This window comes from Bombina bombina, chromosome 2, assembly GCF_027579735.1.
Source record: "Bombina bombina isolate aBomBom1 chromosome 2, aBomBom1.pri, whole genome shotgun sequence".
NCBI classification, from domain to species: Eukaryota; Metazoa; Chordata; class Amphibia; order Anura; family Bombinatoridae; genus Bombina; species Bombina bombina.
In genome coordinates, this window is record NC_069500.1 from 398,301,537 (window position 1) to 398,323,675 (window position 22,139).

Sequence of the window (22,139 nt, forward strand, 5' to 3'; positions counted from 1 at the left end):
AACTTATTTCTAGCTAAGTGTTCTAAGTGTACCTGCAGTTTTCTTTTCAGGGTTGTCTTCTCCTGATAAATACCTTATCTTTTTATTGTACTTGATGCTATCCGGTGGCAACTAATCATGCTCCTAAGGAAATAGGAGCTGAGTTACTTTTTTAAAATAAAAACATTTATAAATATATGTACTTACAGTTGACTTTTCAGGATGTATTCTTCTGATAAAAGCTAAATTAGTATTGTATTGCTGCCATTGGGTGGCAGCTAAATGCTAATCCTGCTCCTAAGTAATAGGAGCTGAGTTACTTGATTAAAATAAAGAACATTTACTTTTCAGGATGTATTCTCCTTATAAATTCTGTGTTTTTCCTGTATTTGCCACCATCTCGGGTGCAGCGCAATGATACTTTGCTCCTTTTATTTTTTAATGTGCAATCTTTCTTTTTTTTATGTTATGTGTATGCAGCCTATTTTCAATCTCTTTCATAATATTGAGATTGACGCGCTGTTGGATTATCCTTTTATAAAATGTATATGTACTTCTGACTCTGATAGGTTTAATTTTAAGTATAACCTATGTTGTCTAATTAACATTATTTATGTTTCTATTGTTTCTAAGTCTTTATGAATGTCTGTGACATAATTTTGCATCTGAGTTTTGATATACATTTTAACACATGTGAGAACTTCAGTCTTGGCTGAAGAGTTATGGAAGGAAAAGGTTTCAAAGGACTTTTCTTTTTAAAGACACGATGAGTCCACGGATTTCATCCTTACTTGTTGGATTACGCCTCCTGGTCAGCAGGAGGAGGCAAAGAGCACCACATCAGAGCTGTATATATAGCTCCTCCCTTCCCTCCCACCCCAGTCATTCTCTTTGCCTGTGTTAGTGATAGGAAGAGGTAAAGTGAGGTGTTAGTTTAGATTCTTCAATCAAGAGTTTATTATTTTTAAAATGCTACCAGTGAGTGCTATTTTATTATAGGGTGTAGCCGTTTTCCTTGTCAGTCTCTGGAGTAGAGCTACTGGTGGCTTTAAAGCAATGGGAACTGGTGGGACATAATTCTTACTGCGCCTCCCATACTGTGCTGCCCTTTCTGTGATGGCCTAAGCTGGATCTTACTCAGGCTTTATCTTTTCTACTGGACTATAGAAGGGACCCAATGGACCTCTGAACCCTGTTGAGGCTGTCCTGCTGTCGGACAGCATAAGAGGTAAGTGCAGCCTTTATTTCTCTGCAGGAAAAATTCCTCAGGGACTTATTTACCTCAGTGATCAGATCCCAGGGAATTGCTGTGGCGCCTTATCTAGACACATCTTGGTTCAAGCGTCTTCTTTCAACTAGCAAAATCTCATACAGAGATGTTGTTTTCTTTTCAAGCGTCTTCTTTTAACTAGCAAAATCTCATACAGAGATGTTGTTTTCTTTTCTATGTTTCCACAGGTGGATATTGATTATGGAAAAGAGTTCCCTAGTTCCAGTTATTTGAGTTTATTTTTTAGGGACAATCGTCGTTTCCCTGTCCATGAAGATTTTTCTGACTGACAACAAAAAATCCACACTTCTTACTTTTCTCTCCAGCCTGCTATTCGTCCATCAGTGGCTCATGCATGGAGGTGATTGGTCTGATGGTGGCTTCCATAGACATCTTTCCTTTTGCTCGGTTCCATCTGCGGTGCTCCAGCTTTGAATGCTCAGTCAATGGAACGGAGACCATTCAGATTTATCTCAGAGGATAAATCTGGATCCCCTAACAAGAGACTCTCTCTTGTATGGCTTTCTCAGGAACATCTGTCTCTGGGCATTTGCTTTCTGAGACCTTCCTGGGTGACTGTGACTATGAACACCAGCCTGTTAGTCTGGGGTGCTTTTTGGGGTTCTCTGAAGGCTCAGGGCCTGTGGTCTCGGGAAGAGTCTTCTCTTCCCATAATCATCTTGGAATTGAGAGCAATCTTCAATGCCCTATCAGTGTGACCTCAATTATATTTAGTCTGGTTTATCTGATTCCAGTCATACAACATCACCTCAGTGACTTGCATCAATCACCAGGGAGGAATTCGGAGTTCCTTGGCCATTAAGGAGGTGACTCGCATTCTGCAGTGGGCGGAAGCTCATGATTGTCTCCCATCTGCCTTCCACATTCTATGAGGGGACAATTGGGAAGTAAATTTTCTGAGCAGACAGACTTTTCATCCTGGGGAGTGGGCTCTCCATCCGGAAGTGTTCTACAGGATAACCCTCAGGTGGGGGGTTCCAGAGTTGGATCTGATGGCGTCTCGTCAAAACGCTGAGCTTCCAAAGTACAGTTCAAGGTCAAGAGAACCTCAGGCCACCCTGATGGATGCTCTGGCGGTCCCTTGGGATTTTGGGCTAGTATTCCTGTTTCCTCTGTTTGCACTCTTTCCACGAGTTATTGTTCGTATCAAGGTGGAGATATCTTCTGTGATTCTAATAGCTCCTGCCTGGCTCACAGGATCTAGTTTGCGGATCTGGTGAAGATGTTCTCTTCCACCTTGGAGGTTACCTCTGAGGAAGAACCTTCTAATTCAGGGTCCATTCCTCCATCCAAATCTAGATTCTCTGAAGCTGACTGCTTGGAGATTGAACGCCTAGTACTGTCTAGACGCGGTTTTTCTGAGGCAGTCATTGATTCTATTCTACAGGCTCGTAAACCTGTTTCTCGTAGGATTTACCATAAGATATAGCGTTAATATCTTTTTTGGTGTGAAGCTAAAGGTATTTCTTGGAGTTATTCCCAGTGCCTAATTTTTCATGCAGATAATGCGGTCCTTCGTACTAAATTGGGGTTTCTCCATAAGGTGGTGTTGTATCGAAACCTTAATCAGGAAATTGTTGTTCATTCCTTTTTGTCCTAATCCTCCTCCTCCTAAGGAACGTCTTTTGCATAACTTGGATGTTGTGCGTGCTAAAATTTTACTTTCATGCTACTAAAGGTTTTCGGCAATCTTCTGCCCTGTTTGTTGTTTTCTCTGGAAAGCGTAAGGGTCAGAAGGCCACTTTGACTACTTTTTCCTTCTAGTTAAAGGGACAGTCAAGTCCAAAAAAACTTTCATTTTTCAAATAGGGCATGTAATTTTAAACAACTTTCCAATTTATTTTTATCAACAATTTTGCTTTGTTCTCTTGGTATTCTAGTTGAAAGCAAACCTAGGAAGGCACATATGATAATATCTAAGCCCTTGAAGGCCGCCTCTATTTTATTTACTTTTCACAGCAGGGGAGAGCAAGCTCATGTAGGCCATATAGATAGCATTGTGATCACGCTCGTGGCTAGTGGCAGACACTGCACTAATTGGCTAAAATGCAAGTCAATAGATAATAACTGAAAGTCATGTGATTAGGGGCGGTCAGAAGAAGTAAAAAGTGTATTAATATAACAGTGTTGGTTTTGCAAAACTGGGGAATGGGTAATAAAGGGATTATCTATCTTTTTAAACAAAAAAAATCCTGGCGTTGACTGTCCCTTTAATAATTATGATTCGTTTTGCTTATGAGACTGCTGGACAGCAGCCTCCTTAGAGAATTACGGCTCATTCCACCAGAGCGGTCTCCTCATTTTGGGCTTTCAAAAATGAAGCTTCTGTGGAACAGATTTGCAAGGCAGCAACATGGTCCTCTGCATACTTTTTAAAAATTCTACAAATTTGATACTTTTGCCCCGGCTGAGGCCTCTTTTGGGAGAAAGGTTCTTCAAGCGGGGGTGCCTTCTGTTTAGGTCCTCCTGCCTCTAGTTTGGGTCTTGGTTCCCACTAGTAATTGGAATGACGTTGTGGACTCTCCATGCCATTGGAAATAAAACACAATTTATGCTTACCTGCTAAATTTCTTTCTTTCCGGACATGGAGAGTCCACAACCTCGCCCTCTTTTTAATTATATAATTTGGCAGTTTTTAAAAAAAAAATCTCAGGCACCTCTATACTCTTGGGTTTCTTCTTTTTCGATTTTCCTTCGGCTGAATGAATGGGGATTATGGGTAAGGGAAGTTACACTTAACAGCTTTGCTGGGGTGCCCTTTGCCTCCTCCTGCTGGCCAGGAGTTGAATATCCCACTAGTAATTTGAATGATTTTGTGGATTCTCCATGTCCAGAAAGAAAGAAATTTAGCAGGTAAGCATAAATGTTGTTTTTTTAATATGATACTGCTTGTGCGATTCCTCTTCCTTACTCCAGGGATTGTTGCTTGTACTTTCCTTGGCATTGCTGGAGGATAAAGCAATTGCCCTCATCCAACCTATGGAGACATGTTTTCCAAAAGGACTGGATGGTGGACAAACAGGTGCTTTCACTGTCATGTTTTCCTATCATTAACATTTTCAAATTCATACACTTCATGTCTCATATACAAAATAAAAAATTTTTCTTCTTTCAATGCTTTAGGACCTAATGAAGAGCTTTAACAGAGATCCTCAAATATTTTGTCTTCTTCTGTCTACTCATATCCATTCTCTGGATGTATCTCATGCAGAGGCAGATACAGTGATCTTTTATGACAGTGATTTAAATCCTGTAATAGATGGGAAAACACAGTCATGGTGTGACCAAATTGGAAAAGCAAAGGATATACACATATATAGGTAATAATTACTTTATGTATCCTTCCCTTTTATATTGGTCTTCCAAATTAACAGCAGTACTAGGTGATTATTATGGGTATTCAATTGGAATTGAACAATTATCTATACAAATATCAAAGCTACAATTTCATACCTTGAAGTAATGAAAAAATACCATATCCAACTGTTGTATCTATATCATATATCCATTGTTGTGATTTTACCATTATACAAAATTAAACAAAATAATGTTTTACTCTCCCCCCTGACTCAGTTTCTTAATGTTAGGGAATTATTTCCTCTCTATGGAACTTCTCAAATATTCAGACCTCAAGAAAGGATAAATCAATTGTATCTGAGCATCTAACTTTCCAGGTGCAGAACTGAATTCTCAATAAAAAATAAAATAAAAAAAATAAGTGCAGAACCTAGAAGCCTCTCAGAGATGTGAGCTGTCTCCCATAGAAAGTAAGGAAGCTCTCTGTAATGGAGAATTTCACAGGGGATAGTGCATTTAACAGGGTAACACCTGGCACTGCTGTACATTTTCAATTTACAGCAAATAAAAATGAAACTGATTTTTTTTTTTTTTTTTTAGTACAGTTTAACTTGTATTTGCTTTTAGTTTAGTAAACATTACTTTTCTGTCCAGCCCATAGAAACCCACCTGCCCCTCTCACTCTGAAACTGTCAAGTTATTTCACATAATAAAAATACAAAGTGCAATGCAGTTTGTAATATACACAGACATATACAGAGTATAATCTTAATTTGTAAATGTAGTCTAAAGTAATATAAAGCACAAAGTGTAAATGTAACTATTTGTATGTCAAGCAGTGCTATATTGTACTGTTCTTGCTTCTCCTTCACATCCAGAAATGCATAGAAACATAGAATTTGACGGAACCAAAAAGGCCCATCAAGTCTACCCATATTACATGTTACTGTATTCTTAGGATAGCCTTATGCATGTCCCATGCATTTTTTAATTCATTTACGTTCATGAGTTTACCACCTCAATTGGAAGTTTATTCCATGAATCCGCCACCCTTTCTGTAAAAACAATGCTACCTCACATTTCTCATGAATCTGCTACCTTCTAACTTGATTGTGACCCCTTTGTTTGGCATTTGTTTTTTTGTGGAAAATGTTTTCCGATTCCACTTTATTAAGTCCCTTCGTGTATTTGAAGGTTTCTATCATGTCTCTTAGAGAAGTATAGCAAAATGAAGCTTTAGGGGATCAGACCCAAGGTTATGTCCGTTTTTAAGTTATAATTCTACTAATTTTATTAAGCTCTACCTAAATACCTCAATTTGTGAAAAGAATTAAAGGGATAGTAAATGTTAGCACTTTTGACATGCTCGGCTGTGTCTATGCAATAAATAAAATGGACCTTAATTCATGATGTTTAAATGGATAGAAAGGTCAAAATTAAATGTGCATGGGTGCATTTCACTTTGAAATAATAAGTACAATGTCCTGGAAGACAAAAGATAAAGAGGCGCCTAATGGTGTAATATCATCTGGGTGTAAGGATTCACAAGAAAACAATATGTAGGGTACTAACAAAGGTAATGCACAAACTGTGCAGTATAGGCAAGCCGAGACTTCTGAGCCGCTCGATTGACTCACGCCCCACGCCAAGGATTTCGCAATACACCAGACGCCCACCGCGAACATCACGATTTGTGTCGCTTGAATTCCAATCAGATGTGAGGTGGATAGCCTCTTACTGGGTATTAGTCCCGCGATCGTGCTTAACAGATCAAAGGTAAAAGATTCCCAAAGATGAAAACAGGGGTACAGAGCGAGGTCATATGATAAAAAGATTTATTTAAAAAATGAAAAACATATGAATAAATACAGCAACGCGTTTCTCATCACAAGCTGCCATTTCATCAAGCTGTCGACAGCTTGTGACGAGAAATGCGTTGCTGTTTATATGTTTATATATGTTTTTAATTTTTTAAATAAATCTTTTTATCATATGACCTTGCTCTGTACCCCTGTTTTCATCTTTGGGAATCTTTTTGACTTTGATCCGTCAAGCTTGATCGCAGGTCTAATACCCAGTAAGAGGCTATCCACCTCTCATCTGATTGGAAGTCAAGCGATCCGAATCGTAACGTCAGCAGTGGGCGTCTGGTGTATTCCGGAAACCTTGACATGGGGCGCGAGTCAGTCGAGCTGCTCAGAAGTCTCGGCTTGCCTATACTGCACATTTTGTGCATTACCCTTGTGAGTACCCTACATATTTTCTTGTGAATCCTTACACCCAGATGATATTGCATCATTAGGCGCCTCTTTTTCTTTTGTCTTCTAGGACATTGTACTTATTATTCCATGCCTTTGGAGAGTGCAGCCTGTTACTGTGGATTATGAAAATTCCATCCTATGTTTAATTACCTGGACTTTGAGTGAATATTGTGTGCTGTTTTATATGCATTTATATTAGTCCAACTCTTTAATCATTATTAGTTATATTTGTGTGCGCACCTCTGTCACAATATTGTACATCAATATTGTGAACTTTTTTGTTTTTCACTTTGAAATAGAAGCATTTTTGCAGTATACTTCCATTAGCAAAAATGCTTCTAGAAAAAGTTCCTTTTTTTTTTTCCTTCTGGCGCATACGCACATATGCTGTCAGGGCCTGTGAACCAGTATTCAAACAACAAACCTTCTCAAAGAGTCCGCAGTGACTTGTATGACCCAAAGTACATCTTCATAGAAGCAATACATACTACCGCCAGCTCTCTGAGCAGGAATAGGGAATACCGGTGCACGGCCCTCATAGGATATGTACGTATGCCATTGAAAAAAGTAATAACTTTTTACTAGAAGCATTTTAATGTAAGTATATTCCAAGAATACTTCTATTTCATAGTGAAATACACCCATGCACATTTAAATTTTGACCTTTCTATCCTTTTAAGTGTTTATACGATAAAATTTACCTTTTATTTAGTTCATTATTATATTAAAATAATCCCCTGTGGCCGCCCACAGCAAAACAGACATGCTAGCCTTACATCACAGTGCTGTATGGCTAGCACAACTATTGGATAAGAGGTGAAAACATCACCTCATGAAAAAAGAAAATAGTTTCTCCAACATAGGTGTGTCCGGTCCACGGCGTCATCCTTACTTGTGGGATATTCTCTTCCCCAACAGGAAATGGCAAAGAGCCCAGCAAAGTTGGTCACATGATCCCTCCTAGGCTCCGCCTACCCCAGTCATTCTCTTTGCCGTTGTACAGGCAACATCTCCACGGAGATGGCTTAGAGTTTTTTAATGTTTAACTGTAGTTTTTATTATTCAATCAAGAGTTTGTTATTTTAAAATAGTGCTGGTATGTACTATTTACTCTGAAACAGAAAAGAGATGAAGATTTCTGTTTGTATGAGGAAAATGATTTTAGCAACCGTTACTAAAATCCATGGCTGTTCCACACAGGACTGTTGAGAGGAATTAACTTCAGTTGGGGGAACAGTGAGCAGTCTTTTGCTGCTTGAGGTATGACACATTCTAACAAGACGATGTAATGCTGGAAGCTGTCATTTTCCCTATGGGATCCGGTAAGCCATTTTTATTCAGACAGTAAATAAGGGCTTCACAAGGGCTTATTAAGACTGTAGACATTTTCTGGGCTAAATCGTTCATATTTACACTTATTTAGTCTCGAGGAATCATTTAATCTGGGTATTTTTTGTAAAATAATATCGGCAGGCACTGTTTTAGACACCTTATTCTATAGGGGCTTTCCCTAATCATAGTCAGAGCCTCATTTTCGCGCCGGTATGGCGCACTTGTTTTTTGAGAACAGCATGACATGCAGCTGCATGTGTGTGGAGCTCTGATACATAGAAAAGTCTTTCTGAAGGCATCATTTGGTATCGTATTCCCCTTTGGGCTTGGTTGGGTCTCAGCAAAGCAGATTCCAGGGACTGTAAAGGGGTTACATATAAAAACGGCTCCGGTTCCGTTATTTTAAGGGTTAAAGCTTCCAAATTTGGTGTGCAATACTTTTAAGGCTTTAAGACACTGTGGTGAAATTTTGGTGAATTTTGAACAATTCCTTCATACTTTTTCGCAATTGCAGTAATCAAGTGTGTTCAGTTTAAAATTTAAAGTGACAGTAACGGTTTTATTTTAAAACGTTTTTTGTGCTTTGTTATCAAGTTTATGCCTGTTTAACATGTCTGAACTACCAGATAGATTGTGTTCTGACTGTGGGGAAGCCAAGGTTCCTTCTCATTTAAATAGATGTGATTTATGTCATAAAAAATTTAGAAAAAATGATGCCCAAGATGATTCCTCAAGTGAGGGGAGTAAGCATGGTACTGCATCATCCCCTCCTTCGTCTACACCAGTCTTGCCCATACAGGAGGCCCCTAGTACATCTAGCGCGCCAATACTCCTTACTATGCAACAATTAACGGCTGTAATGGATAATTCTATCAAAAACATTTTAGCCAATATGCCCACTTATCAGCGAAAGCGCGACTGCTCTGTTTTAGAAAATACTGAAGAGCATGAGGACGCTGATGATATTGTTTCTGAAGGGCCCCTACACCAGTCTGAGGGGGCCAGGGAGGTTTTGTCTGAGGGAGAAATTTCAGATTCAGGAAAAATTTCTCAACAAGCTGAACCTGATGTGATTACTTTTAAATTTAAGTTGGAACATCTCCGCGCTCTGCTTAAGGAGGTGTTATCCAATTTGGATGATTGTGATTATCTGGTCATTCCAGAAACACTATGTAAAATGGACAAGTTCCTAGAGGGGCCCCCCGAAGCTTTTCCTATACCCAAGCGGGTGGCGTACATTGTTAATAAAGAATGGGACAGGCCCGGTATACCTTTCGTACCTCCCCCCATATTTAAAAAATTGTTTCCTATAGTCGACCCCAGAAAGGACTTATGGCAGACAGTCCCCAAGGTCGAGGGGGCGGTTTCTACTCTAAACAAGCGCACCACTATACCCATAGAAGATAGTTGTGCTTTCCAAGATCCTATGGATAAAAAATTAGAAGGTTTGCTAAAAAAGATGTTTGTTCAGCAAGGTTACCTTCTACAACCAATTGCATGCATTGTCCCTGTCACTACAGCCGCGTGTTTCTGGTTCGATGAGCTAGAAAAGGCGATCACTAGTAATTCTTCTTCTTATGAGGAGATTATGGACAGAATTCGTGCTCTTAAATTGGCTAATTCTTTCACCCTAGACGCCACCTTGCAATTGGCTAGGTTAGCGGCGAAAAATTCTGGGTTTGCTATTGTGGCGCGCAGAGCCCTTTGGTTAAAATCTTGGTCAGCGGATGCGTCTTCCAAGAACAAATTGCTTGACATTCCTTTCAAGGGGAAAACACTGTTTGGCCCTGACTTGAAAGAGATTATCTCTGATATCACTGGGGGCAAGGGCCACGCCCTTCCTCAGGATAGGTCTTTCAAGGCCAAAAATAAACCTAATTTTCGTCCCTTTCGCAGAAACGGACCAGCCCCAAGTGCTACGTCCTCTAAGCAGGAGGGTAATACTTCTCAAGCCAATCCAGCCTGGAGACCAATGCAAGGCTGGAACAAAGGAAAGCAGGCCAAGAAACCTGCCACTGCTCCCAAGACAGCATGAGATGCGGGCCCCCGATCCGGGACCGGATTTGGTGGGGGGCAGACTCTCTCTCTTCACTCAGGCTTGGGCAAGAGATGTTCTGGATCCTTGGGCGCTAGAAATAGTCTCCCATGGTTATCTTCTGGAAGTGATTCATCCTGTTCCATTAAAAGAACGAGGGATGGGGTTCTACTCCAATCTGTTCGTAGTTCCCAAAAAAGAGGGAACGTTCAGACCAATCTTAGATCTCAAGATCCTAAACAAGTTTCTCAAGGTTCCATCGTCCAAAATGGAAACCATTCGAACAATCCTTCCATCCAGGAAGGTCAATTCTTGACCACGGTGGATTTAAAGGATGCGTATCTACATATTCCTATCCACAAGGAACATCATCGGTTCCTAAGGATCGCATTCCTGGACAAGCATTACCAGTTCGTGGCGCTTCCTTTCGGATTAGCCACTGCTCCAAGGATTTTCACAAAGGTACTAGGGTCCCTTCTGGCGGTGCTAAGACCAAGGGGCATTGCTGTAGTACCTTACTTGGAATTCAAGCGTCGTCCCTTCCTCAAGCAAAGGCTCACACGGACATAGTCCTGGCCTTTCTCAGATCTCACGGATGGAAAGTGAACGTGGAAAAGAGTTCTCTATCTCCGTCGACAGGAGTTCCCTTCTTGGGAACAATAATAGACTCCTTAGAAATGAGGATTTTTCTGACAGAGACCAGAAAAACAAAACTTCTAAACTCTTGTCGGATACTTCATTCCGTTCCTCTTCCTTCCATAGCGCAGTGCATGGAAGTGATAGGTTTGATGGTAGCGGCAATGGACATAGTTCCTTTTGCGCGCATTCATCTAAGACCATTACAACTGTGTATGCTCAGTCAGTGGAATGGGGACTATACAGACTTGTCTCCGAAGATACAAGTAAATCAGAGGACCAGAGACTCACTCCGTTGGTGGCTGTCCCTGGACAACCTGTCACAAGGGGTGACCTCCCGCAGACCAGAGTGGGTCATTGTCACGACCGACGCCAGTCTGATGGGCTGGGGCGCGGTCTGGGGATCCCTGAAAGCTCAGGGTCTTTGGTCTCGGGAAGAATCTCTTCTACCGATAAATATTCTGGAACTGAGAGCGATATTCAATGCTCTCAAGGCTTGGCCTCAGCTAGCGAGGGCCAAGTTCATACGGTTTCAATCAGACAACATGACGACTGTTGCGTACATCAACCATCAGGGGGGAACAAGGAGTTCCCTGGCGATGGAAGAAGTGACCAAAATCATTCAATGGGCGGAGACTCGCTCCTGCCACCTGTCTGCAATCCACATCCCAGGAGTGGAAAATTGGGAAGCGGATTTTCTGAGTCGTCAGACATTGCATCCGGGGGAGTGGGAACTCCATCCGGAAATCTTTGCCCAAATCACTCAACTGTGGGGCATTCCAGACATGGATCTGATGGCCTCTCGTCAGAACTTCAAGGTTCCTTGCTACGGGTCCAGATCCAGGGATCCCAAGGCGACCCTAGTAGATGCACTAGTAGCACCTTGGACCTTCAAACTAGCTTATGTATTCCCGCCGTTTCCTCTCATCCCCAGGCTGGTAGCCAGGATCAATCAGGAGAGGGCGTCGGTGATCTTGATAGCTCCTGCGTGGCCACGCAGGACTTGGTATGCAGATCTGGTGAATATGTCATCGGCTCCACCATGGAAGCTTCCTTTGAGACGAGACCTTCTTGTTCAAGGTCCGTTCGAACATCCGAATCTGGTCCCACTCCAGCTGACTGCTTGGAGATTGAACGCTTGATCTTATCAAAGCGAGGGTTCTCAGATTCTGTTATTGATACTCTTGTTCAGGCCAGAAAGCCTGTGACTAGAAAAATTTTCCACAAAATTTGGAAAAAATATATCTGTTGGTGTGAATCTAAAGGATTCCCTTGGGACAAGGTTAAGATTCCTAAGATTCTATCCTTCCTTCGAGAAGGATTGGAAAAAGGATTATCTGCAAGTTCCTTGATGGGACAGATTTCTGCCTTGTCTGTGTTACTTCACAAAAAGCTGGCAGCTGTGCCAGATGTTCAAGCCTTTGTTCAGGCTCTGGTTAGAATCAAGCCTGTTTACAAACCTTTGACTCCTCCTTGGAGTCTCAACTTAGTTCTTTCAGTTCTTCAGGGGGTTCCGTTTGAACCCTTACATTCCGTTGATATTAAGTTATTATCTTGGAAAGTTTTGTTTTTGGTTGCAATTTCTTCTGCTAGAAGAGTTTCAGAATTATCTGCTCTGCAGTGTTCTCCTCCTTATCTGGTGTTCCATGCAGATAAGGTGGTTTTACGTACTAAACCTGGTTTTCTTCCAAAAGTTGTTTCTAACAAAAACATTAACCAGGAGATAGTCGTGCCTTCTCTGTGTCCGAAACCAGTTTCGAAGAAGGAACGTTTGTTGCACAATTTGGATGTTGTTCGCGCTCTAAAATTCTATTTAGATGCTACAAAGGATTTTAGACAAACATCTTCCTTGTTTGTTGTTTATTCTGGTAAAAGGAGAGGTCAAAAAGCAACTTCTACCTCTCTCTCTTTTTGGATTAAAAGCATCATCAGATTGGCTTACGAGACTGCCGGACGGCAGCCTCCTGAAAGGATCACAGCTCCTTCCACTAGGGCTGTGGCTTCCACATGGGCCTTCAAGAACGAGGCTTCTGTTGATCAGATATGTAGGGCAGCGACTTGGTCTTCACTGCACACTTTTACCAAATTTTACAAGTTTGATACTTTTGCTTCTTCTGAGGCTATTTTTGGGAGAAAGGTTTTGCAAGCCGTGGTGCCTTCCATTTAGGTGACCTGATTTGCTCCCTCCCTTCATCCGTGTCCTAAAGCTTTGGTATTGGTTCCCACAAGTAAGGATGACGCCGTGGACCGGACACACCTATGTTGGAGAAAACAGAATTTATGTTTACCTGATAAATTACTTTCTCCAACGGTGTGTCCGGTCCACGGCCCGCCCTGGTTTTTTAATCAGGTCTGATAATTTATTTTCTTTAACTACAGTCACCACGGTATCATATGGTTTCTCCTATGCAAATATTCCTCCTTAACGTCGGTCGAATGACTGGGGTAGGCGGAGCCTAGGAGGGATCATGTGACCAGCTTTGCTGGGCTCTTTGCCATTTCCTGTTGGGGAAGAGAATATCCCACAAGTAAGGATGACGCCGTGGACCGGACACACCGTTGGAGAAAGTAATTTATCAGGTAAACATAAATTCTGTTTTTGCTGTGGGTGGCCAAAGGGGTTATTTTAGTATAATAAACTAAATAAAGGTACGTTTTATCGTATAATCAGCATGTCAAAAACACTAACATTTAACATCACTTTAAACCAGGGAAAAATATTTGGTACTGACCCTATTTAAAGCTTTTACATAAATTATTCTCTTCTTTTTTTTATTCCCCCCCTAAATTCCCTCAGATTGGTGAGTGCCAGCTCCATAGAAGAAAAGTTGTTGAAGAATGGGACCAAGGATCTGATCAGAGAAGTCGCTGCACAAGGCAGTGACTATTCTTTGGCATTCCTAACACAGGTAACAATCAACAAAACACTGTATTCTGCGGTATACGTTTTGTCCAGGCGGCTATACTTTACCTTGCTGAAAATATATTTCCGTGCTGCTTGGAGTAATTGAGGTTTAGATATTTTTGTCCTCACCTGTCCTAGTTTCTTAGTAAACTAGAATCCTCTTTGCACCATATTTTACAATAAATAAAGAAATAAAAATACCCCTCATTATTAGATCTCTAATGTGAGCTTGCAATAGCTCACAATGTATCAACTACAATAATATCATTATTAATTAGCCTTTCCCCCCAAGCAAATAGCAGCCACTTTCTAACCAGCATTGTCTCCTGCTCTAGGGAGGCTCTATTTTCCATATTAAATACAATTTTTTTTCCAAGGGGTGCTTGTTTTTCTTCATAAATGGAAAGAGTCCACTGCTGCATTCATTACTTTTGGGAAATAAGAACCTGGCCACCAGGAGGAGGCAAAGACACCCCAGCCAAAGGCTTAAATACTCCTCCCACTTCCCTCATCCCCCAGTCATTCTTTGCCTTTCGTCCCAGGAGGTTGGCAGAGAAGTGTCAGAAGTTTTCAATAGTCTCTTATAGAGAGTAGTACTCTTCGGCATGGGACTGGAGTCTTAAGTAGTCCTGTCAGCCTCTCAGTGAGAGCATGGGTGAAATTTAGAGTCCGGAGATGCAGGGATAGTCGTTCTGTGAAACCATCCCGACTCATATTAACAGCTCCACAAGCAATCGGTGTTGACGAGTTTCGCTGCCTGCTTTTTTCTCTCATGTCCATGGCAGAAGCAAAGCTACTATCTGTCACACTTGAAGGGCCGTGTTCCTGTTCCACGGTGTAGATTCCGGTAAGATTGTTTCATTTTACTTTCATCATGGATGTATTGTTATTTCAACTGTTTATCCGAGAGGGGCTACAACCTTTCGGGGATAACTTTAACATAGAGTCTTAGTGAGGCTCCTTTTTGTATCTAGGAATCAAGGGTTAATATCTCCTGAGGGAGAGTCTTCTGGGAGTCTTCAGACTCGCCAGAAACAAAGTTATGGAGCAGCGGTCTAAAGACCGCTGCTCCATAACCTGTCCGCCTGCTCTGATGAGTTGGACAGAGATCGTCACAATTCAACCCGATCGAGTACGATCGGAGCCTGCAGGGGGCGGCGTTGCACCAGCAGCTCACAAGAGCTGCTGGTACAATGCTGAATACGGAGAGCGTATTGCTCTCCGCATTCAGCGATGTCTGTCGGACCTGATCCGCACTGTCGGATCACGTCCGACAGACCTTTGATAAATAAGCCTGTATGTCTATTGACACAGGGCCTTTTCGGTCAGGTGTGCTTTTGCATGGACTGCACGGTTTACCTTGTGACTCCATTTCCATTTTCCTGACCTCGTGGTGACGGAGAAATCCTTGCTGTTGTCTGGTTCTCTGGAGGCGGCAGTGTCCCAGTTATAGAGGATTCTTGGGAACGGATGTCTCTGATTCAGACTCTACTTCTTGTGAAGAATTTGAATTGGCCCCGGTGATACATGCCCATCAGTTATGTTCCGAATGCCGTTTTAGAGTGCTCTGTTCTCCGGGATCAGGGAATCGGGTGCTCACTGAGCCATCCGTCTCTGGGTATTCTTTTTCTCACGAGATGAGTTCCCTACCATCAACTCTTACTACGCATGCAGGTAACCCAAACGCTACTTATCCTTTCTTGGGAGTTTGGCCTGTTCCCACCCGAGGTTACAACACGGTTCCGCATGGCCATATCTCTGGCGCCTCCGCACCTCCCGGGAGTGTGCTTACGATATTGTCCGTGTTTCGTTAACCGGGGCTCGTCAGGCGTGGGATCACCTGGTCCAGTTCAGCCTTCCGGGGGAGCTACTGCCCCTGAGGCCTTAGGGGGTCAACCTTCGGGGCTGGCGTTTCCTTTTGTCCCGGCTGAGATATGTTGCACCTTTCGTTATAGACTGGTGTGCCTTTGTGTCCTACTAAGGCACGTTTTTGGCGTTGCTGGAGGATCCCACTCTTAATGGGTCTGGGGATTCTCAGTCTTACTCTTCGACTGGCTTGCATAAATAGACATAAGGGGATGAAGTAATCTTCTTATAGTCTTTGTTATTTGTGTATACTTTTCCAGTTCTCAGCTTTGAAATCTTGGACCCCTGTTGGGCTGGTCCTGCGGGTCTGTCCGTTCTTCCTGGGCGATAACCTACAGCTTGCCTTAACTTTTATTTTCATCCGGTGAGGATGATTTTTATTTGGTCTAAAGCTCATGTTGTGGTGTTCAGAAACTTTCCTCTCTGGAATTGATACTCACGATTTTGTGGTCGCACTGTTTTCAAAAGTCTGTCTGACTGTTATTTATCCCTCCATCGGGGGAGACTCTATGTGGCCTTGACAGTGCTGGGGCCCTTGGTTTCAGGCTGGTCCTGACTGGGTACAAATCATTCTGTCTTTGAGGCCTAGTTCAGACAGGTGGCACCTTTTTATGTCCGGTTGGTCCGGTGAGGGCGCTTAGTGATCACAATATGATTTGTGTGGTTGTCTTGTTTTATTTTACAAGCTTCAACTAGCATTCTGAGAGGACTTGAGGGTCCTTGGTTGCTTAGGGGCATGGGGGATTGGTTGAGACCTCATTCGCCTTTCAATCTAGTGGGCCAGGACTCCGTTAAGATTCGTGGCAATATGCTCAGTCGTTTCCGAATTTTTTGGGAACTAGTGTGTTTTTTCCCGTTGTGGGTTGGAGGCTTTAGGTCCTTCATACCGCCGTTCTTACGGTTTTGCCTTTTCATGGTCTCTTTGGAAGTGTCCTTTTAGGACTTATTCCTTTTAGAGGTTCTCTTCCTTTGGGTTGAGACTTTCTGGACTTTGTCCGGTTTTTCTGGAGGTTTTGGCCCTTAATTAGTGATGGCCGTGAGGCTCTGTCTTCCTTCGGGAGTTAGTCGTCTCAGGGGCGATAGGAGGTGTTGTTTCTTTTTCCAAGCTTTCTGCTTACGGGATGTTTTTCTGCCTGGGTTTGGGATGCTTTGCATTCTTCTCCCTTGGGTGTGGTCCTCTGGAACATTAATCTTTAAGGATTATGGAGACTAGCCTTTCTTTCTACTCTCTTTCAGGTGACTGTTCTCGTTTTCATTTCCCTTCGTGCTGTCCTTGGGGCCTTTGGGCTCTAGAGAAATTGCGTGACTTTGTCGTGGCCTAATACCATGCTGGGGGGGTGTTGACCTCCGGCTAAGGGTGTTCTCTTCCCTTTGAGCTTGGAATTACGAGTGAGTTCTGTACCCATTCTCCGGGTTTCCTGGTTCTCTTCCCCTTTGAGGTCTGATTGCTTCAGACGGGGTATCTTGTGTTCCCTGAGAGTGTCGTTCGTGATAGGACGATTCTGGGTCCCGGGTCCGGAGTTCTTGTCTTGGATCCTTCTTGGATGTCTGGAGACTTATGAGGACTGGTTCAGGGCGACCCAGTTTTTTTCAGGGACCCTATGTTGCGACATAGGGGCTAGCTCATTGGGCTTGCAAGCAGGTAGGCCAGAGTTCATATCCACCTTCGGGTACTGGTTATAAACTTTAAGGCCTGACTTATCCTTCGGACAGAGTGTACTCCTCTATGGGGATTTTTTTTCTTCGTTGGGTCAACGGTGGAGTCTGGATGATTTTTCATTCGGTCCGTGTTTGATCATACTATGGCTTCATGTTTTGTGGACATGTATGCTGTTCTTATCTGTGCCATTCCCTTTGGAGGGGATGGTTTATCTTCCTTATGAGTTGGGGTTTCCTCTCTCTGGAGGGTCTTTGTCCTGCCCTGTGTGTAGGAGGTTGAATCAGGTGGATTATTTCTGTAAGGGGCAGCATCTGCTGCTCTGTTAAACCTGTTGGAAATTGATCTCTCTACGTAGAGACTGTCTAAGAGAGTTGTGACAGGTCTTCCTACGGATCTATTGCACTTTTCTCCCAGGTCCTAGGGGGTTCTCCTTGGGAGTGCCTTATTATGGAGGAGCGGATTGGGTTGGCACCCAAGCTCTGTTGGGGTGGGTGTGTTGTTTGTAGACTGACTGCTGGGGACGGTGTCTCTTGGAGGCTGTTGACTCAGTCGAGTCTAGTTCCTGTGGTCTCTAGCAAGGCTGTGGACTATCTGCGGTCAGGGTCATTGGGCCTTTTATTTTTCAAAGTAGTTCTCGGCTTCGGACGAATCGGGATGATGTTGGGTAGGGGTTTTCAGGCCTGGTGCCCTCAGAATGGGCAGCCTCTTGCACCCTCCCGTTTTTGCATTCAGTGTCCTCTATAGCTTGGGTATTGTTTTCCCAAAAGTAATGAATGCAGCTGTGGACTCTTTCCATTTATGAAGAAAAACTTAACTTATGCTTACCTGATAATTTTCTTTTCTTCAGATGGAAAGAGTCCACAGCTCCCCACCTGTATTTTTTCTGTGGGGCATCTTATTTTTTATTCTTCTGGCACCTTTTCACCCTGGTATTTCTTCTACTGTTCCTTGTTCCTCGGCAGAATGACTGGGGAATGAGGGAAGTGGGAGGAGTATTTTAGCCTTTGGCTGGGGTGTGTTTGCCTCCTCCTGGTGGCTAGGTTCTTATTTCCCAAAAGCAATGAATGCAGCTATGGACTCTTTCCATCTGAAGAAAAGAAAATGATCAGGTAAGCATACTTTAAGGTTTTTTTTTTGTTTTTTGTTTTTTAAAGATCAAGAAAGAAAACAGCTTAGTGTTAACTTGCCCTTTGTGCTGTTGTCAGAAAGTACCATAGAGCTCTACAGCAGTTCCAATAACAATGCAGGAATATAGTTTTATAGCTATCAGGTCCTCACAAATGCACTTTTTTGGGAAGCAGCTTTACTATGTTAAAAAGATAAGTGTGTGACTTATTGCTGGACCATTTATTTATATTAAAGAAAGAAGTTTTCATCTTTTAAGTACCTTTGCTTTTAAAGGGATATGAAACTGTTTCATTGTTTTAATTAAAAAAAAAAGCACTACACAGTGGCTTTTACTTAAAGGGACAGTCTACTTTAAAATTGTTATTATTTAAAAAGATAGATAATCCCTTTATTACTCATTTTGCATAACTAACACTGTTTTATTAATATACTTTTTACCACTGGGATTTCCTGTATCTAAGACCCCGGAGAAGAGTACTCCTTGTCTCAGTGCTTTTTCCAACCTTTCATTTTAGCCAATCCGTGCTGGTTCCTGTATAACCATTATCATTCTCCACGGGAGTGAGCACATTATCATCTATAAGGCACACATGAACTAGCATTATTTGGCTGTTTTGCAAGATTTAAAAAGCTCATATAAAGCACCTAGAAAAGAGGCAAACTTAGAGGTTATAATATTATAATGATGTTGGTTATTCAAACTGGGGGAATGGGTAGTAAAGGCATTGTCTACCTTTTTATGCAATAAAAAGTCAAGTAGACTATCCTTTTAATAGATATTACAATATAATGAATCATTTTAAATTACCTTTTTATATTTTTAAAGGGACAGTAAAGGCAAAATTGAATTTAAATGGATTAGATAGAGCATACAATTAAAAACAACTTTCCAATTTACTTCTATTATCAGTTTTGCTTAGTTATCTTAGTATCCCTTGTAAAACGGTAATCTTAGGGGAGCCCAGGAGCGTGCGCGTGACTAGCCATCTGGCAGCAGTGTTTACAACATTGTTTATAGCAATGTTATACATAGATACAAACACTGCTGCCATAGACTGCTAAAGACATGTGCACACTCCTGAGCTCCTATCAGCCTACATAGCTTTTAGTCATCAACAAAGGATATCAAAAGAACAAATCACATTTGAAAAGAAGTACATTGGAAAGTTGTTTTAAATCTTATACTCTATCTGAATTTACTGTCCCTTTTAAACTTCATTTGTGCAGTGTCCAAAATTTCCTGACACAGCCTTACAAGGGTGCTTGAAATTCTAGAGTAGCATGAGCTGGTTTACTATTTAGTGAATACTAGATAAAAAGTCAGTCAGTATTCCCCTTGCTCAGAAGAGGAAGAATACAACTTAAGTTATCAACATGTCAATGTCATCTCCCTAAGGGCAATGGCTACACACAGAATTTCTAAGTGCCCATTTTGCAAGAAAACAAGTAAGTTATTTGCTGTTTTTTTATACAATCTGTTTATTTTTATGTTTGATTTAAAGGGCCACAAAAGTCAAATTAAAGTTGTATGATTCAAATAGAGCACACAATTTTAAAAAAACATTGCAATAAACTTCCATTATCAAAACGTGTATTTCAAATTCAAAGTGTTAATGCACAGTCTTTTTATTGTGCATTTGTCAGTTATTCAATTCTACGGCATTTGTTGGTCCTTTTAACATATTTATTTTTACTAAAGGGGCACTGTTTAATTTCCCTTTAAACAAACTCTCTCTTCCATTTCAATCCATCTTAATTTTTGTGCAAAAGCATTGTAAGAAAGCCGCGTTTGGCTTATGAAGTCTGGGGTATGTTCAGCTTCCTAATATATAATTAAATTACAGGAAAAGAGGGCAACATATATATTGAACATACATTTTTACAATGCATAAGTAACATTTTCAGGGAAAATGTAATTTGAGTTTTAAGTGCATTTTTAATTATATAAAAAATTCAAGCTTTTAATTTCCATTACAAATGAGCAGTTAGATGTCTGTATATAAATTGTATACAATTTTCACAGTGAAATTACAGTGGGGTCACTAGAAAATAACCCTATTAAGTGGTTATAATAGCTTTGCATGCCTTCAATTTTAAAACCCAGCTGACTGCAATTATTAGAATTGTCTCCTTCATATTTAAAAATGTACAAACCTTATCCAAGATTGTCATCCACTTGTTTTATCCCCAAATCACAAATGCTCAATAACTCTTATAACAAAATCTGCATAAGGCATTGGGAGCTACAACTCAAAGCAATCTTATGGGAGGTGATCATTTTTACTCTTTATAATGAAATGAGACCAAATTAAGTGTAGAGATACCTCTATTATTGATTATAGTGACCACACATAGAGCTCCATCTTCTACATTGATTTTGTCTTTCACTTTTTTTTTTTTTTAGCTTGGCACAATATTACACCAGTGTATACAGGAAAGTACAATGAACTTCTCCAACCAAGGCACAGATATTTTATCTGTAGTAGCTTGTACCTTGTGATCTTTTAATGGAAGATATTTACCTATGTTTCTTTAATTTCTTTTCATCTCTAGATTAAATATTGTTTTTACTTACCTGCTTTATGTATTATTATTTTAAATGGCAAAGTAATAAATGAGTTTCTTCTAAATACATGTGCATTTTTTTACATTTGATGACTTCTCTTCTTTAGCAAACTATCCAGGAGCTTTTTGAAGACTGTTCTGCCCTAGAAGACTCTGGTTTCAAGGTTAAAGCTGAAGAGTTTGTGATGCTGTCTCAGGAGCCATCCTCTTCCGACATTATCACACCCAAGGTTGCACGACCATTTGTAGAGGTGTGTTGTATTTGTCTTTATTATAAAAACATTGTACTTAATGTGTATCTTATGAAGATCAGGCCGATGGACACACACAGACATATTTGTACAGTTAAAGTTTTTATCCTGGCATTTTTGTTCCTGACCTCTGAACAATTTGCCATAGTTTTCTTTTCTCTTTTACTTGCTGGACATATGAAATAAATTGTATTTCTTACACAATTCCACTGGCTCCAAGAATTATTAAAGGGATATGAAACACTAAAAATGTAGTTTTAATTGACTTTACTTCTATTATATATTTTGCTTCTTCTCTTGGTATCCTGTCTTGAAAAGAATACTTAGCTAGGCTCTGGAGCTGGGAACTAGCTGCCGATTGGTGTCTGCACATATAAACCAGCTTATCATTGGCTTATCCATGTGTACAGCTAACTCCCAGTAGTAGATTGCTGCTCCCCCAATAAAGGAAGAGGGGAAGGAAACACTAGCTCACAGAAAACTAGATACAATTATTAACCCAAGCCTCCCTTTGAGAAAGTGTAAAAAGCACATTTTCTAAATCTATTTTACAGCAAAATAAATGATGAATGTGTTTTGCAATATTGTTATACTTTTGAAAATGAATCATTTTATGCTTTGTTACATTTTGTGTTAAGTGGTTTGAAATTAAACTCGCTCAACTAAAGTTATTTGCTTGCTTGAGAATATTGTTGGACCTCTCAGAACAAAGCTTGAGTTGAGAGCCATGCTGATTTTTTTATTATTATTTATTTTTAGTGTTCAGTTCATACCTGTCATTTTTATATCCAGAAAAAAAGGTGGTTAAAAGGAACAAAAAGCAGCTGCAAGGATGAAATACAGATAATAGCTAGAGAGAAAGTGGAGAGGGTGAAGGGAAGAAGTTGGCGTCTCAAATAGATAGACACAGATATAGGCCTTGATTCAAAAAGA

At 41.0% G+C, this 22,139-nt stretch overlaps 1 protein-coding gene and 1 non-coding gene across 5 annotated transcripts in view; both read left to right on the top strand.

Annotated features, from left to right (window-relative positions):
• The window catches only part of LOC128648915 (E1A-binding protein p400), a 459,430-nt gene that overhangs the window by 117,004 nt on the left and 320,287 nt on the right, over positions 1–22,139 (top strand). For all 4 annotated transcript variants that reach the window (XM_053701869.1, XM_053701871.1, XM_053701873.1 and 1 more), the window contains 3 exons: positions 4,394–4,590; positions 13,629–13,740; positions 21,063–21,206. In XM_053701869.1, the coding sequence (XP_053557844.1) occupies positions 4,394–4,590; positions 13,629–13,740; positions 21,063–21,206 (453 nt within the window). The remainder of the gene's footprint in view (positions 1–4,393; positions 4,591–13,628; positions 13,741–21,062; positions 21,207–22,139) is intronic.
• On the top strand, positions 4,167–4,293 carry LOC128650698 (small nucleolar RNA SNORA49). Its single transcript, XR_008400960.1, has one exon. It is a non-coding gene; the product is annotated as a small nucleolar RNA SNORA49 (small nucleolar RNA).